Source organism: Ctenopharyngodon idella, chromosome 17, assembly GCF_019924925.1.
Source record: "Ctenopharyngodon idella isolate HZGC_01 chromosome 17, HZGC01, whole genome shotgun sequence".
Lineage (NCBI taxonomy): Eukaryota > Metazoa > Chordata > Actinopteri > Cypriniformes > Xenocyprididae > Ctenopharyngodon > Ctenopharyngodon idella.
This window is the reverse complement of record NC_067236.1, coordinates 8679104-8695000: the sequence shown is the minus strand read 5'-3', so window position 1 is coordinate 8695000 and position 15897 is coordinate 8679104. Positions and strand designations below refer to the sequence as shown.

Here is a 15897-nt window from a genome sequence, read left to right as displayed (position 1 = left end):
AAGAGATTAAGAGGAAACAGAGAAAGAGGCATTGTTGGGGGAACTGATCGATCGTTGAGTTTATTTCTTATCTCGAGTAGAAATGGGATTCTCATACAAGTTGTCAGCTCTATATCATCAGCCTCAACCGTTTAATAGCTCATAAACAGTGATGAGACAGAGAAACTGATGGGGTGTCCTCCCTCTTCAGCCAACAAACTCAGGGAAAGTGACTACTAAGCATGCTTCACTCTTAACACCTTTCTCACCCTGCCAGGTCCCACTAAGGCTCTTTTACTTGGCTCAGTGACAGTCAAGCTGATTAAAGAATAATTAGTCTTAGTAACCAAGTTGATTGCCTTATTCTGAGAAAACAAATTAAAGGATTTTTATTTGGGAGGCGCTTTTCCCAATTTTAGCATCCCAAATTTAGTATTGTTTATATACTATTATAGTATTTATTCATATTTTGACTATTTTTATATTCTCATTTTCATTTTAATTAGTTTTAATAATTTTGTTATATGCTTTTGAAATTTTATTAGTTTTTATTTTTAAATATTTATGTTTATCTTTATTTTTATTTGAGTTTTAGTTTTCAGTAATTTTAGTACTTTTCATTTCTGCCTTGACCCATTCATAAAGCCTTTTTTTTTTTTGATGAATCAGCCATTTTTTAACTAAATTAAATTTGAAGCAGTTGAATGATTCATTCAATGACTCACTCTTCGACAGTGATGTGCTGCCACCTACTGGTTGTTTTAATTTCATTTTTTAAGTATCATTTTCTTTTAAAAATAATTTCATTTTTAAATATTTAAAACACATTAATCTCAAAGTATTGAGGTTAAAAATAAGAATATGGCATAAAAGATTATACATACGGTTAATAAGCTTAGAAAAACTTTGCCCTTATAAAAAGGTAAAAATAACCCTTGAAATCAATTTAAGGGGGCAAATATTTATTTTCTGTCACTGCTGTGAACTAACAAATGGACAGAATATGAAAACTTCTGAAGTCAGCTGTCCACAACAGGACTAAACAAGCCAAGCTATGAGCATAAAAAAAAAACACTCCCATTTTTATCAGTACTTGTGTGGCATGGGAATCGCTCCCATGACCTTGGAGTTGCTAGTGTCATCTCCATGAAGATGCGTAACTTTCCTAAACTCTGTTGCATTTAATTCAGTCACATCCACAAATATGCACATTTGCTTGTCTATCTATAAATTATAGATTATATAAGATTATAGACAGAGGGCAAAAGTATCCAGATTGGTAATTTGATCCTGCTGGATGTGGTTTTCCTAATGTATTTGTTTGGAACAAGAAAGCTATTAATAACAACCTGGGTTCACAAAGCAGTGAGGAATAAACTTCTATATTTGAACATGGTGTACGATTACAGTTTGTTTATAAATGATATGGGTATTTTATTGCAGACTAGAGAATATGCCGTTCATTAAACCTGGACCTTATACAGTGTAAAAATATGATGTGGGTGTGCCTTATGTTAACCAGATGCAAATGAGAGCTGTGGGTGTGGTTTATACCTGCATGCAGCCAGATCTGGGCGAGGGTCATCCAAGGGTGGAGGGGTCCCTGTTTTGGAGCACTGCTCTGGAGGGAGGAGGCCACCTCAGACAGCGCCTGTTCCACCCGTGACGCTGCTATAGAGGTGGCATGGACGGAACCTGCGGTGGAAATACAGACAGTCAGCAACGACATATATATATATATATATATATATATATATATATATATATTGGAGCCTCTCTACATATATGGCCAGCCCATATATGCCATAAATCCACAACACACCAGCCTTTAGGGGTGATGCCTCTTAGAGTGAAAGCACTGATCTAGTATTTTGTTTATATTCACATGAAGGCCAAATAGCAGTTGATCGTAACTAAACTAAAGCGATTAAAAATTGTTAATTGAAACAAATATTAGATTGAAAAAATTGAAAATGAGAACTGTTATCTTGACAACTGAAATAAAATGTTTAAGTTGAAGTACTAAAAATGATATAAAAATGAAGCTAAAAAAAAATCTATTAAAAATGACAAGCACATTACAAAATTACAACTTTAACTAAATTTAAAACTGAAAATACCAAATTAATAAAATAACAACAGCCAATTCAAAATATCAATAAATACTATATGAGTGTAGTAAAATAATAGTAAAAATAACACTGGTTCTTATATATTTAACACACAAGAGTCTGGGTTTGAAAATATCTTGAATCCAACGGGATACATATTAAGAGGATCATCTTTAATAGTGATTTGTCATTCTTATGTTCATTCTAAAAAAAAAAATTTGATAAATGAACACCAGTCATCTCTAATCTCTAGACACGTCAGAATGAGGGGCCTTTAGGAAACACAAGGGTAAAGAAACAGCATGACAAAGATTCAGAGATCCAACACTTTGGACTCAACTCTCAGGGTTCCCAAAAGGTGGACAAAACAAACAAATTTAAGGCCCTTTCACACCAAGAATGATAACTATAAAGATAACTAATGTATATTAGCGTCAATACCAAAGTATGAGAATGTTCTGTTTATTATAAGCGCGCACTGCAGTTTGGTCATCTGATGCTTTAAATGCTTTAAAGCAGGATGGATTCTGATTGGCCATCAATGTTTGTATCGTTCATTAACTAGACACAATTGTTTTGAAAGTGATTCCAAAAATATTGTTCCTCTGTGTATCGTTATAGTTGTGGTGTGGGCACTGCTATTCTTTTAAATTTAGAACAATTTGTAAAACTATATATTTATCGTTATAGTCCTTGGTGTGAACGGGCCTTTATACACAAACACACCACTTAAAACACATACAAACAGCATAAGATTATTAAAAGTAAATAATAAAGCACATTTGCTGCAACTTTCCACAAATTTACTATACCCTGCATTTTAAAAGTGCTGGCTGCAACATACAAATTTCACACTAGAGCAACAGATCAACAGAAATGAGGTTGTTTCCTCCCATCTGCTCAGCTTGAATACGAGTGCCATTAATTAAATGGATAGTTCACCCAAAATGACATTTCAATCATCTACAATCATTTTCAATTTGCGAATCTGATCAAAATGATTCACTGAAACGATCAGACTCAAATAACAATCCATCCACAAAACAAATATTCATAATTTTCAGTGAAAAACAACTCAATTTATAGGTCTGTTCCTCACATATAGGTATCATAAAGTCATATAGACCACTTTAAAAAGTACCCATCATACTTTTATAGATTTTCTGAATAAAAGTATTAATTTATTTCAAATAAATAAATAAATAAAAATGAAAAAATCTTACTGAACCCAAACATTTAAACAGCAGTGTAAGCCATTTGGGTTTGTAAATGAACTTTCAGTTCTGGGTGAACTATTCCTTCAACCGTTTTACCAATAAATTCCAGATTTGGCCTCAGTTCCTTTTCAATTTGCCAGATTCAGGAGATGAACTGAAGACGCCACATTGGTTTCCTGAACTGTGAGAACTGAAATGAAATTGCCCCCTGCAGTTTAGCGATCACAGAGTCCCTATTTGTCTGGATGTGCAGTGCCCTAGACGTGCAGAGCTGTGGTCTGGGCATCAGTGTGGTCATTAAAGTCTCTGTCGGGGTTCAGAGGAACATATTAGGATCCTCAAGAGTCTCTATGAGTCATAGGCTGGACGTTATCGACCGGAGCAGCGGGACATAAAACACATTCATACTGAAATCGATCCCTGTACATCTCAGTTTCTTTCTCTTAAGAAATGAGCCTGTTGAGTCAAAACCATAGCTGCTGCTCCTATGTTTAGTGTTTCTATGGCGACAGTGGACAAAGCCATGGATCACTGGACCAAACACTAAGAATCTGACCCCATCTGAGTTTAAAAGGCTTCCAGGGGATCTCTTCATGAATGTCCTATTCCACAGCTTTAAAAAACTCATGGAGGCCAAAAGAATAAACAAATGTAAACCGTGAAATAGAACATTTAATACATGAGCAAACGGCTGGCTCATCAAAGGCTTAGCTCACCCAAAAATGAAATTTCTGTCATTAATTACTCACCCTCATGTCGTTCCAAACCTGTAAGACCTTCGTTCATCTTCGGAACACAAATTAAGATATTTTTGATGAAATCCAAGAGGTTTTTTATCCCCCATAGAAAGCAACATAATTACCACATTCAAGGTCCAGAAAAGTAGTAAAGACTTTGTTAATAGCCTGCACTGTCTATACAATGTAAACTGCGTAGGAGACTGACAGGGGAGAGACAAAATTGTTGAATAAAGTCGTTATTTTTGTTTTGTTTTTGCGCACAAAAAGTATTCTCATTGCTTCCTAACATTAAGGTTTGACCACTGTAGTCATGTTAACTATTTTAACGATGTCTTTACTACTTGTCTGGACCCTGAATGTGGTAATTACATTGCTTTATATGGGGAATAAAAAAAAAAACTCTTGGATTTCATCAAAAATATCTTAATTTGTGTTCTGAAGATGAACGAAGGTCTTACGGATGAGGAACAATATGAGGGTGAGTAATTAATGACAGAAATTTCATTTCTGGGTGAACTAACCCTTTAATGGCTTTCCTAGGTTGTATTAATATTCAAATCTCTTGTTAAAAGGTAGATAGTTCACCCAAAAATGCTGATTCAAAGTGAGACTAAAGATATTTATAATGTTACAAAAGATTTCCATTTCAGACAAATGCTGTTCTTTTGAATCGTGAAGAAATGTATCACGGATTCCACAAAAAATATTAAGCAGCACAACTGTTTTCTACATTGATAATATAATAAATGTTCCTTGAGCAGCAAATCAGCATATTAGAATGATTTCTGATGGATCATGTAACTGAAGACTGGAGTAATGATGCTGAAAATTCAGCTTTACCATCACAGAAATAAGATACATTTTAACTTATATTAAATTAGAAAACCATTATTTTCTAATTTAATAATTAACAGTCAAATGGACTACTTTTATCATGCTGTTGGAAGTTGACAGCATCTGTCCCCATTCATTTTTATTGAATGGAAGAACAGCTTGGACATTCTACTAAACTACTTATTTTGTTTTCTACAAAGTCACACAGGTTAGAACAACACGAGTAAATGAATTTCTGTGTGAACTATCCTTTCAAGTTTCTGTTTAAATCATTCTTATACTTGATTGAGGTAGGGGAAGTTGTCAGGCCGTTGAGGGGTCAAAGAGCTGCCATCACTCTGTAGGGCTGAAGTTGATGACTGACAAGTACTTGTTGACTAAACAGTCAACAACTTCACATCTCTATTAAGCACATGCGTGTGCACACGCAAACTCAAACAGACACCCATGATGCATCACACCAGGCTGCAGAAAGAGCGTGACCATGAAGCCACATGCTAAGAGTGAGAAAGCATCATCACAACCACACACACACATAAAAAGCAGATATGTTTTTAAAGAGACAGTACTTTCTTCACCAGAACCTACTATAAATTACAGCAAGTACAGCAAGTCTACTTTGGTTTGTAATGCAACCCCCCTTTTTGCATTCCTAGAAGCTTGCGATAACCTGTACACAGCATATGTCAGCTTTTTTTTAATTCATAACTAAGTTTAGAATCATTTAACACTATGAATTTACTTCTGTTAATAGAAATAGGGCACATAATTTCCCAGGTTTTTCCTCCATTAATTCGGCTAAAAAGTTCAAAATATTTTCAATCATCTCCTGCAATTTGTCAAGTCCCTAAAAACAATTCATTCACTTTTGTGGGACACAATACCCATCTTAGATTTTTACAGGCTACGATTCTTTCCGGATATTATGTCTGTCGCAAGTGGCTCTAAACGAGCACCTCTCAGCACGATCATGACACCAGTGCTCCTGTCCTCTTAAACGTTTCATCGCTCTGTTAACAGAGCCAGGAGTTTAGAAACAGCTGCTAAATGTGAGACACTAAATGAAATTAGAGCTCGTGATCTACGGTCCAGAGACCTGGGTGCTATTCCATCAGATACCTCACACACACTTTATATCAAATGACAAATAATCAATATTTAAATAATAACTGTTAAAATAATTAGAGGATCAGTAAAAGTCCCTCAAAATGTGGTTGACTTCACTCAGGTTTCAAATAAAATGAAACAATAATCTTAAACTGGGATTAAACTGTGGAATATATCAGATGGAATTAAAAGGGCTTAAATCTAATTTTGGATTAATGGTTAAAAAATTAGAACACATTTCAGACAAGGTCACTGCTCTCTTGAGGCACCAAATTTATTTAGGATAATTATGAATTTTTAATCACAGAACCGTCGCCTCATATTAAAATGAAAGTTGTGTTTCAATGCAAATTAAACTGAAACAAAATATGTTGGACAACTTTTATATGGCTATTGTGATGATAAAAGACGAGCAGTGTGTAGACTTATACACTAATGTTTAATTGTTCAATGATTTGGGGTCAGTATGATTTTTTTTTTTTTTTTTTTTTTGAATGAAAAATGTTTATTCATCAAGGATGCATTAAGTTGATCAAAAAGACATTTATAATATTACAAAAGACTTCAAATAAATGCTGTTCCTTTTGAACTTTCTATTTATCAAAGAATCCAGGAAAAAAGTATCATGGTTTCTACAAAATTAAATAAATTACATTTCAAAATAATGCAGCCTTGGTGCACTTAAGAGACTTCTTTCAAGAACAAATATAGATTTTAATATCATATGCAGAATTAAAGTGTCATTTATCTCTGTTTCTAAGTAATACTTAGCGTCGTTCATATTACTAACACTAATTAATAATAGTAATAATACTTGCCATACCATTAATAATAATAAAAATTATAATTAAAACAAAAAGTATTATTAAATCTATTAAGTCATACCCATAAGTGTTTAGCTTTAAACAGCTGTACAGTATGTGTTAAACCCTGTTTGAAAGGCCTGGAGGAACACAACTGTCTCTTTAATTATTAAGAACGGAGGCCAAACGAATGCACTTATGTCTCTCTCCAGCACAAAGAGGCCTGGGACACAAAACGCCAGGAGAGGACACACAATAAGAGGGCAAAACAAAAGGTAAGACGCAACGCGCCCATTGAACACATTATGCCGGAGTGTGTTGGAGTGTCGTAGACAGGTGGTAGGTGCACTCTGCCAAGGGGGAGAAGGCCAGCGAGGCAAAAAAAAGCAGGTGTGTGTTTAAAAGTGTGTGTAAAGGGAGAGCAGTAACAGCAAGAGCTACTTACAAACCCCAATAAATGAGTCAAAACCATGAAAGAAAGCATCTGGAAGGTTGCCTTGGAAACCAAAAAGAACAACAAAAAGGGGGCAATTACTCATAAAAAATTTGGAACAAAAACAACAACAACAACAACAACAAACACAACAACAGAAAGTTTACAGAAACACAGAGAGAAATATAATATATATATTTAAAAAAAAAAAAAAGAAAAAAAAAGAAACTGATTCTGTCTGACTTTCTATATACCACAAACCAAAGTGTCACGAGTCCTGAGTAGGTAATGGTCCTTTAAACCCTGTATCTGTGACACTGTGTGTCGAGCTATACGTGTGTTAATACAATGATTTCGATGAACAAACACTGCACAGCGAGAACAGTTGCAGCAGATCACATGCACAGCATTACAGAAGATAGGCGGAGAGAAATAAAGACCCTGTTTACACCTGGTATTAATATTGGTCTCGGGTGGTCTGATCATATGTGGACAGTGCTGAATTTAGGCTTAAATGGAGTGTAAAACCAAAAGGTTATTCATCCTGCATATTGCGTCTTGGACAACTGAAGGACTGCCTACTCGCCTGTCAGTTATCTGTTGGGCTGCAACATTTACACTTTGCTGGTCATCTTTCACCATAAAATAACCAATTTTAAGCAGATATCTGAGTCCACTGTTTATTCTTCTAATTTAATAAACTTTTCAGGACAAATTATATTTCTAACATATCATCTTGCGTGAAAAGTTAACAGTTAACAGTCAATGTCACAAATTTAATTTTCAAAGTATATTTGGAAGTTGCCAACTTTTTTTTTTTTTTTTTTTTTTTTTTTTTTTTAACTGTACAAATTCTTGGGGCTGATAAGATGTACATTTTTGAAAGATGCTCACCATGGCTACATTTATTTGATCAAAAATACAGTAAAAACATTAATATTGTGAAATATTATTACAATTTCAAATAGCAGTTTTCTATTTGATTATATGTTAAAATGTAATTTATTCCTGTGATAACAAAGCTGATTTTTCAGCATCATTACTCCGGTCTTCAGTAGGGATGAAAATTTTTGCCGATACCGATAACCGATAATTCTTTATATTTGAAAACCGATAACCGATATATTTTTTTAATTTTTGAGAGCCTGATTACAAAAACAAAAGTCTCACCATTAAAAGCCATGTCCCAAGCACACAATTATAACGTTCTCATTATAATATTATGTACAGTAGCCCATATGACAGATTTGCGATGTACTTAACTGTATTTTTCTTTTTTTTGAAGTGATTTCAATCGTATTTCAAGCAATTCAAAACCATAACGATGGACAGTGTGCATCTGAAGTGTGCATCGGAAATAATCAATTATTTATCAACTTTAATTTGTTGGCAAATTTTCTTATCGGGCCGATAACGATAACATTAAAAATGAATATATATCGGCCAAAACTGATATGTTGGCCGATATATATCGTGCATCCCTAGTCTTCAGTGTCACACGATCCTTCAGAAATCATTCTAATATGCTGATTCGGTGCTCAAGAAACATTTATGATTATAATCAATGTTGAAAACAGTTGTGCTGCTTAATATTTTTATGGAAACGTGATACATTTTTTCTTCTTTGATGAATAAGAAGTTTAAAAAGGCGTTTATTTCAAATAGAAATCTTTTCTTACATTATAAATGTCTTTACTGTCACTTTTGATCAATTAAATGTGTCCATGCTGAATAGTAAGTATAAATTAATAATTAATGTATTAATAAAAAACAAAATCTTACTGACACCACTGAATGGTGTATACCGCCACAAAACCAAAAACACTCCCATCAAAAATCTTATCAAAAGTGGTTACAAAAAATATGCCTGTAATTACCAGATGTAAACAGCAAATTACATTTGTCTGACTGGATCACCCAAAACAGATAAAATGTAAACAGGGCCAGAAAAGGAAAGCATCTTAGATGAAGAGAAAGGTGACAAAACCTGAGTATGAGTGAGTTTGAGTAACATATGAAATCTCCTGGTGAACTCTTTCGCTCTCTCTCTCTCTCTGATGATACAACTGTGGATATGATCCCAGGTCTTAAACGGCTAGCTGATAGCAAGTGTCACTGCTTCTCTGTCTTTCGTTTCCCCAGGAGACAGTGGAGATTAAGAGCTTAGTGTCAGTCTCACGGGCCACTGGATCTCTGAACCCACACCATCAACTCATCCTGCCAGTGTCATTTAGAGACATATTACAGCCCTGTACTCAATTAATGTCCTTTTACAGCTGATATAAGCCAAAACTGGACACACCATAAAAATAGGGTGAGCTACATCTAACTCCTCTGCAGATCTTGGAACAATAGTACAAGTACTTAAATAATTATTCACATAATAACTTGAGTATTTTCTTCTTCTACTTGCCATCAGTGCACTGTAGAAAAAAAGTAAAGTGGCCTGAAAATTGCTGGTAAAATTGCTTCTCAGAATGGTTAAAATCACATTACAAACCCATTAGTGCCTGATGGTCTTTAGAGACTGAAATCTTCAAAAAGAGGCCTCCATAAGGCAAACACTGCTTCAATACCAATTCAAACCGCAGCAACAAACAAGTTACCAAACACACTTAACCAAATCCCAAATGAACTGCGCTGGTGGGTGGGGCTATTCAGGCAGAGCAGTGCAGTAAGTGGCAGGGGATTGGCTAGTGAGAGGACACTCATGCCAGGCTATTGGCCGGAAAACACACACAAGGTGCACAGTGCATTACTGGCGGAGGAGAAGCGTCGGCGGGGGGCGTGGTCACAGAAAGCATGGCTGCTGCGCCTCTGAGTGGATTCAATCTTGGGTGGAGGTGGAGAATAGAAGGATGGAAGAGGAAAAATAGGAGATACAGGTTCTGACCCCGAAAGGGAGGAAGAGGCATGAGAGGCTAGGAATAAAAATAAGAAAATGAAAAGGAGGTGATATTTAAAAATAAAAAAAGAATACAGAAGGAAAAAGACATTAAATATTTAGGGCTGTCATAGGGAAGCGTTAATTCAACATGCATCTTAAATACATTAAACATCATGTTAAAAATAATCACAACTCCTATCCTGTATGTAAATTATAAATATTTAAATTTAATTTAATTCATGTAAAATGTTTGACAGCCCTAAACAGAACAGAAGTGATTGACAGCCCTAAAATAATGGAAAAGGTTAAAATAATGATTAAATTTTTTTTTAAAAATAATTAACCAGAACTGAACAGCTGGAGCAGGAAGATCAGATTGTAAAGAAAATGGGTAACTGCTGAATCACGGAGACATGATGACATGTTTACTGTCTGCATACACAGCACAGAAACCCTCCGCCATCACTGCTGTGCAAACGCAGCAAATAAACACCTGCGCCCATCTCAGCCCTCTTTATCTAATTACTCTACTCGCTGCACAAGGGAACCAAATTCATGTGAATTTAGCTGTAAACTGAAATGAGCCAAAGCAGTATACATACAGTATGTTTTCATAGAAAATACAAGTAATTCAATATGACCCATCTACAAGGATTACAGCTTTAGAAATTAAAAAAGTAAAGAAGTAAACAAAATGTATTAACCCATCATCTCATTAGGCCATTTATTCTAAATCTAAATTTGTGCATTTGAGAGAGAGAGAGAGAGAGAGAGAGAGAGAGAGAGAGAGAGAGAGAGAGAGAGAGACATATGCAGGAAAAACAGATAAAATGACAGCAAAGCTGATATCCACTGTCATGGTTATGCAACTCTCCATAAAAGGTGGGGAAAAATACTGTTACCACAATAATTATAGAGATATAGACATGGGGACATTAACTTGTGTGTGTGCTCACCTGTCTCTGGATCACTGAAGTCAGGTAGTGTCATGGCGTTCAGCTGGCGACGGTCAGCAACAGCTCTGTCTAACAGACTGCTCCCCCTCCCAGAATCACTACACACACACACACAGACATACACACAGAAGAAGAAGAGGCAATTAAGACAATAAAATTAGAGACTGAGTCAAGCACCTAGACAGGCGATGTGATACTTGCACATCAATATACACAGAATGATGAAACCCTCAGAAATTTCACTCAGCAACTCATGGCACACTGCTATAGCGCACACACAATGCTCCAGTAACACAGCTCATCTGAAAAGGAGCACAGAAATAAGAGAATAAATAAGAGAGAAAATTAGAAGAAAATGCGAGCTTGAGTAGACTTGGGGGCAGAATGTAAAGGGTTACGGGTGGTTATCAGGATGTTGCTATGTGGTTGCTTGTGTCTTCTAAATGGCTGCTAAGTGGTTGCTTACTGGCCCAAATCAAAAGTGCTCAAGCTCAAGTCATGATGATGATGATATGATCCCTAGATATGAGATCATATGGGAATGTAAGTATAAAGAAATTTCACCCATTTTATTAACCAAGCAAAAAAATAAATAAATAAATAAAATTAAATTGAATAAAAAATAAAACAGCTGAAAAGTTGATGTAGCTGGAAACCAAAGTTGCTTTAAGGCAAGTCAGTATACTCAGTGGCCATCTTGGAAAATTCCAATTTCAACTGATACAAATAAATTTAAAAATAAAACCCAAATATCATGCAATAATGAAAATGATACTCATATTTTGTGCATCCCTACTATCTTCTATGTAGGACTAAAGTTTTTATCTACTTCGATGGGAAAAGACTGAAATCTCCAGGCAAATCTAACGTTTCAATAACATATTTCAATTAATTCTGACAAGAATGAGTTCAAAACATGCACAAAAAACAAAACAAAAAACAATAATCTAGCTATATTCTGGAATAAACAAAAAGGTAAACTGAAAGGTCGGGCTTCTATTCCAACAGTTGTCATATTGAGCGTTAATGTGCGGTCACATTTACCAGCCAATAGGAATCCACGTGATCAGGAATTTTGCACAGATTTCGCAATACGTTCAAGTTGGTTATACGAATTTATTGAGTTGACCAAAAGAAAGCTGTTTGGTCTGAAAGTGACTTTAGTGTGAACTGTGCTTCATGCGTCGCTACGCAACTGACAATAGAAAATGGACTTATTTGCATGCAAAATTTTACTATACTTCTACAATTTCTCCAATCATATTTCTAGATCTGGTCCATTTCTTCCTCATCATACAGTCTCTGGAGTAGCAACTGTTCAGTGTTCGGGGATGACTCTGAGTATGTATTAGCGGCGAGGTTCAGGGTGGAGGAGCTTAAGCGGTCCTGACACAATGGCGCTACCCAGGGTTTGGAGGGAGGGACTCTGAATATGTGGCAGTGGCAGAGTTTGGTTACAGTGTCCGGACACTAATTGGTCTCTGGTGGATTGTCACCAGGTATGGAGTTCAGGACAGTTTGACAGGAAGAGCTGGAGTGTTCTGACAGCGGGGGGCTGGTATTTCAGCCATTAGTACGAGAGAGCATGCGCGAGAGAAAGCAGGACTGAATCATAGTATGCAGGACTGAATCATAGTATGCAGCACTGGTGCGAGCTGTGCTTTTATTTATTTTTAATGAAGGTGTGGTTAGCTCCTCACAGTCAGAGAGACATGCTGTGCTGTCTTATGTGTGATGGTGAGTGCTGACACTTGAGCTTCTAGCATTCATGTATCAACAGCTGGAGAGAGAGAGAGAGTGTGAGTGTGTGTGTGTGTGTGTGTGTGTGTGTGTGTGTGTGTGTGTGTGTGTACCTGGGGTTGGTGAGGTTGTAACAGGATTTCCAAATCTGCAGCATGCGTTTGCAGGAGAGTAATGCCTCCTCTGGTCCTCGACACAATGTCTCCAACTTCACCTTTGTGAATAAAAGACTACAGAGACAAATAAAAAAGTTTATCTTCACTCTCCTTCCATCTGAAAGTGTTTAATAAACAGAGAAGAGCAGAGTTTATTGAACACAGATAAAGATGAATCAGTGTAAATCAGAATCAAAATAATTCTACCCTTTCAGCTTGGATAACCTTTAAAAAAAAAAAAACATATCAAAAGAGCAGATCAACAGATTTCTCTCTATTATACAATAAACTGAACAATGAGAAAAAAATCAGAATGATAAGGAAAAAAATCTAAATTATGAATACTGTGTTCAACTGTACATTTGTGGAATATTGTGTGTTGTTTTGTAAATTGTGAATGTATGATGTATTGAGTTGCATATTGTGTATATGCGTTATGTATTTGTTATATTGAGTGTTGTCTTGTATATTGTTCATATGTTTTGTGTATAGAGAAATCAATTCTGATTTTTGGTCAATATTGATCAGCTGATTTGTCAATCCATAATTAGTCGATTTTAAAATTGTACACAATTTTGTCTAAACACATTTAAAATAAAACATTAAACAACAAATCAAACAACAAATCAACAAATTTTAAATGCTTAAACTGAATTTAAGCATCACAAAATTAAAATGTACAGTCCACTACTGTTCAAAAGTTTGGGGTCAGTAAGATTTTTTTTTTATTTTTTTAATTTAATACTTTTATTTAGCAAGAACGCATTATTTGTGACTGTTAGGACATTTATGTTAGAAAAGATTTCTATTTCAAATAAATTCTGTTCTTTTGAAGTTTCTATTTATCCCAGAGGGATCATGTAACACTGAAGACTGGAGTAATGGCTGCTGAAAATTCAGCTTTGCCACCACAGGAATAAATTACATTTTAAAACACATTAATTTAGAAAACAGTTGGAAGTGAGCATAAGATAACAGAAAAGATAATCTAAACATAAAACTAGAAGAAACACACAATTAAATACCCAATATATCCAATAATCCAAATGATGTATTTGTGTAATATTGAGTACTGTGTTGTATTTTGTAAATATGTGTGTAGGTGTTTGGGGTGTATTGTATCCTATCTAGTGGTGCAAATATCTGCTAATGAGTGCACACAGAATCTCTTGGTAACACCTGTATTTCACACACATTTCTGCAGATAGTAGATCTGCCCGCACTGAGTGAACGTCCCACCACTGAGAGTGCAGATGGGCATTTCTATAATCAGATATGGCAGCGTGTGAGGAGATCCAGCTGGTGTGTGTGTGAAGCAGATACCATTTATTGAGGCTGCTCTTCAACAGCTCGTTGTTGCTGCAGCCCGAACTGAGATCAGTTTGAGCTTTAAACATGCTCTGCGGTCTCTGAAGGCCACGCTGATCTGAGTTCAGCCAATTCAAAGAGCTGAAGGCACATTGTCATCAGCCGTTCTTTCATCTCTGCTGTATTTGCACACTACGCCGCTAGGACGCCCACACAAGCACTGAATTAATCCTGTCGCGTGTGTCTGTGTGTGTGGAATAAGGAGGGCTGGATGTTCTGGTGCATTTCCTTTCAAGGCAATGAAGCAAAATGCATGGAAACACACACACACACACACACACACACACACCAAAACCCTTCAGGGAAAAACAGGGTGAAAAAGAGGACCATAGGATTGGAGGAAAAAGAAAGCTGTTGTATTTTTTTCTATTATGTAAGTGGCTGAAGCACACACCCGGAAGGACGAAAACACACACACATAAACACAGATATGGGGGGGGGGAACTCTGATCAAATCGAATGTGAAAGGAATTTGCATGGGGACTGCCCAGTGCTCTAAACATCCAGCACACACACGCAACTCATCTAATTGAAGATGCCAGCAGCAGATATGTACCCATCTATCCCAGCTGCTACAGCAAACACAAACATTCTCATTAGAGTGGGCATTGTGGCATGCCTCTAAATGTCTAAACACTGCCTGCTGCTGTGTGAGCATTTGTGTGGGCAAATCAAATGCTGGGCAAAACAACATGGAATCATCTGATTGGTTCTCTGATCCAAGAATAGCCTCCTTCCCTTTCTTTGATTGGCTGCTGACAACTGTATCAGCTCAGCGCAGTCAAAAAACAAGGCTACATCCAACTATAAGCTTGAGAGGTTAGATAAAGAGGTGTGACAGTGACTGTGAGTGTGTTGGACTCACATGAAGTTCTCAGGGTATTCGCTGAGGGCCATCTCGATGATGTTGAGAGCATCGTGGTAGTGTTTCTGAGCTGACAGCAGCAAGGCCAGCAGGTGCAGTGAATGAACATCATCGCCCTGCAGCTGTAACGCCTGGCGTACATAACCGAGAGCTTCTGGAATCTGACATACACACACAAGAGATGCTTTTATTAGATGACTGTTTAAACAGGGTGAGAGAGAAATGAGGAGGAAAAATAACAGACTGACATCTGGGGAGAGAGACAGACTGAGAGGGAAATAAGGACAAAACAATCTTTTTTTGGTGAGAACTTGAGTAAGATGAATATCATACTAAGAACGAATATCATACTAAGATCCATGTGTTTTAATTCATACAGTATACAAGTTCTGTTGTAAAAAATGCAATTTTTGTTGTAAATTGATTGAAAATCAAAAGATTGGCTATTGTTATTTATGTAAGTTTACTTTCATTAGATGCCATTTTTGATAATACATTTGTATAATACATCATAAAACAAAATTTCAAAAGTTTAGGAAAAATAAAATAGATTTAAGCCCTAAATTAAAAGGTAAAAGTTTATTCTGTGGTAAAGTTATGTTTACATTCTTTCCTGACGTCTAACAAACGTGTACTGCATGTTCTTCCTCATAAATTGTATTGAAATGAATATTGTGATAAATATTGATATTGAATGGAAAA

General features: G+C 36.0%; 1 protein-coding gene and 1 long non-coding RNA gene across 7 annotated transcripts in view; one reads left to right on the top strand and one right to left on the bottom strand.

Annotated features, from left to right (window-relative positions):
- The window catches only part of LOC127498962 (uncharacterized), a 425088-nt gene that overhangs the window by 102895 nt on the left and 306296 nt on the right, over positions 1–15897 (top strand). The window lies entirely within an intron of this gene.
- Positions 1–15897, bottom strand: part of ttc7b (tetratricopeptide repeat domain 7B) — a 40497-nt gene that overhangs the window by 3470 nt on the left and 21130 nt on the right. For 4 of the 6 annotated variants that reach the window (XM_051868956.1, XM_051868957.1, XM_051868959.1 and 1 more), the window contains 5 exons: positions 15196–15356; positions 12921–13037; positions 11068–11165; positions 7237–7287; positions 1534–1674 (listed from right to left, as the gene is read on the bottom strand). In XM_051868956.1, the coding sequence (XP_051724916.1) occupies positions 1534–1674; positions 7237–7287; positions 11068–11165; positions 12921–13037; positions 15196–15356 (568 nt within the window). Of the gene's footprint in view, positions 1–1533; positions 1675–7236; positions 7288–9983; positions 10146–11067; positions 11166–12920; positions 13038–15195; positions 15357–15897 lie in introns of all 6 variants that reach the window. The other 2 variants (XM_051868961.1, XM_051868958.1) reach the window with 2 other exon arrangements.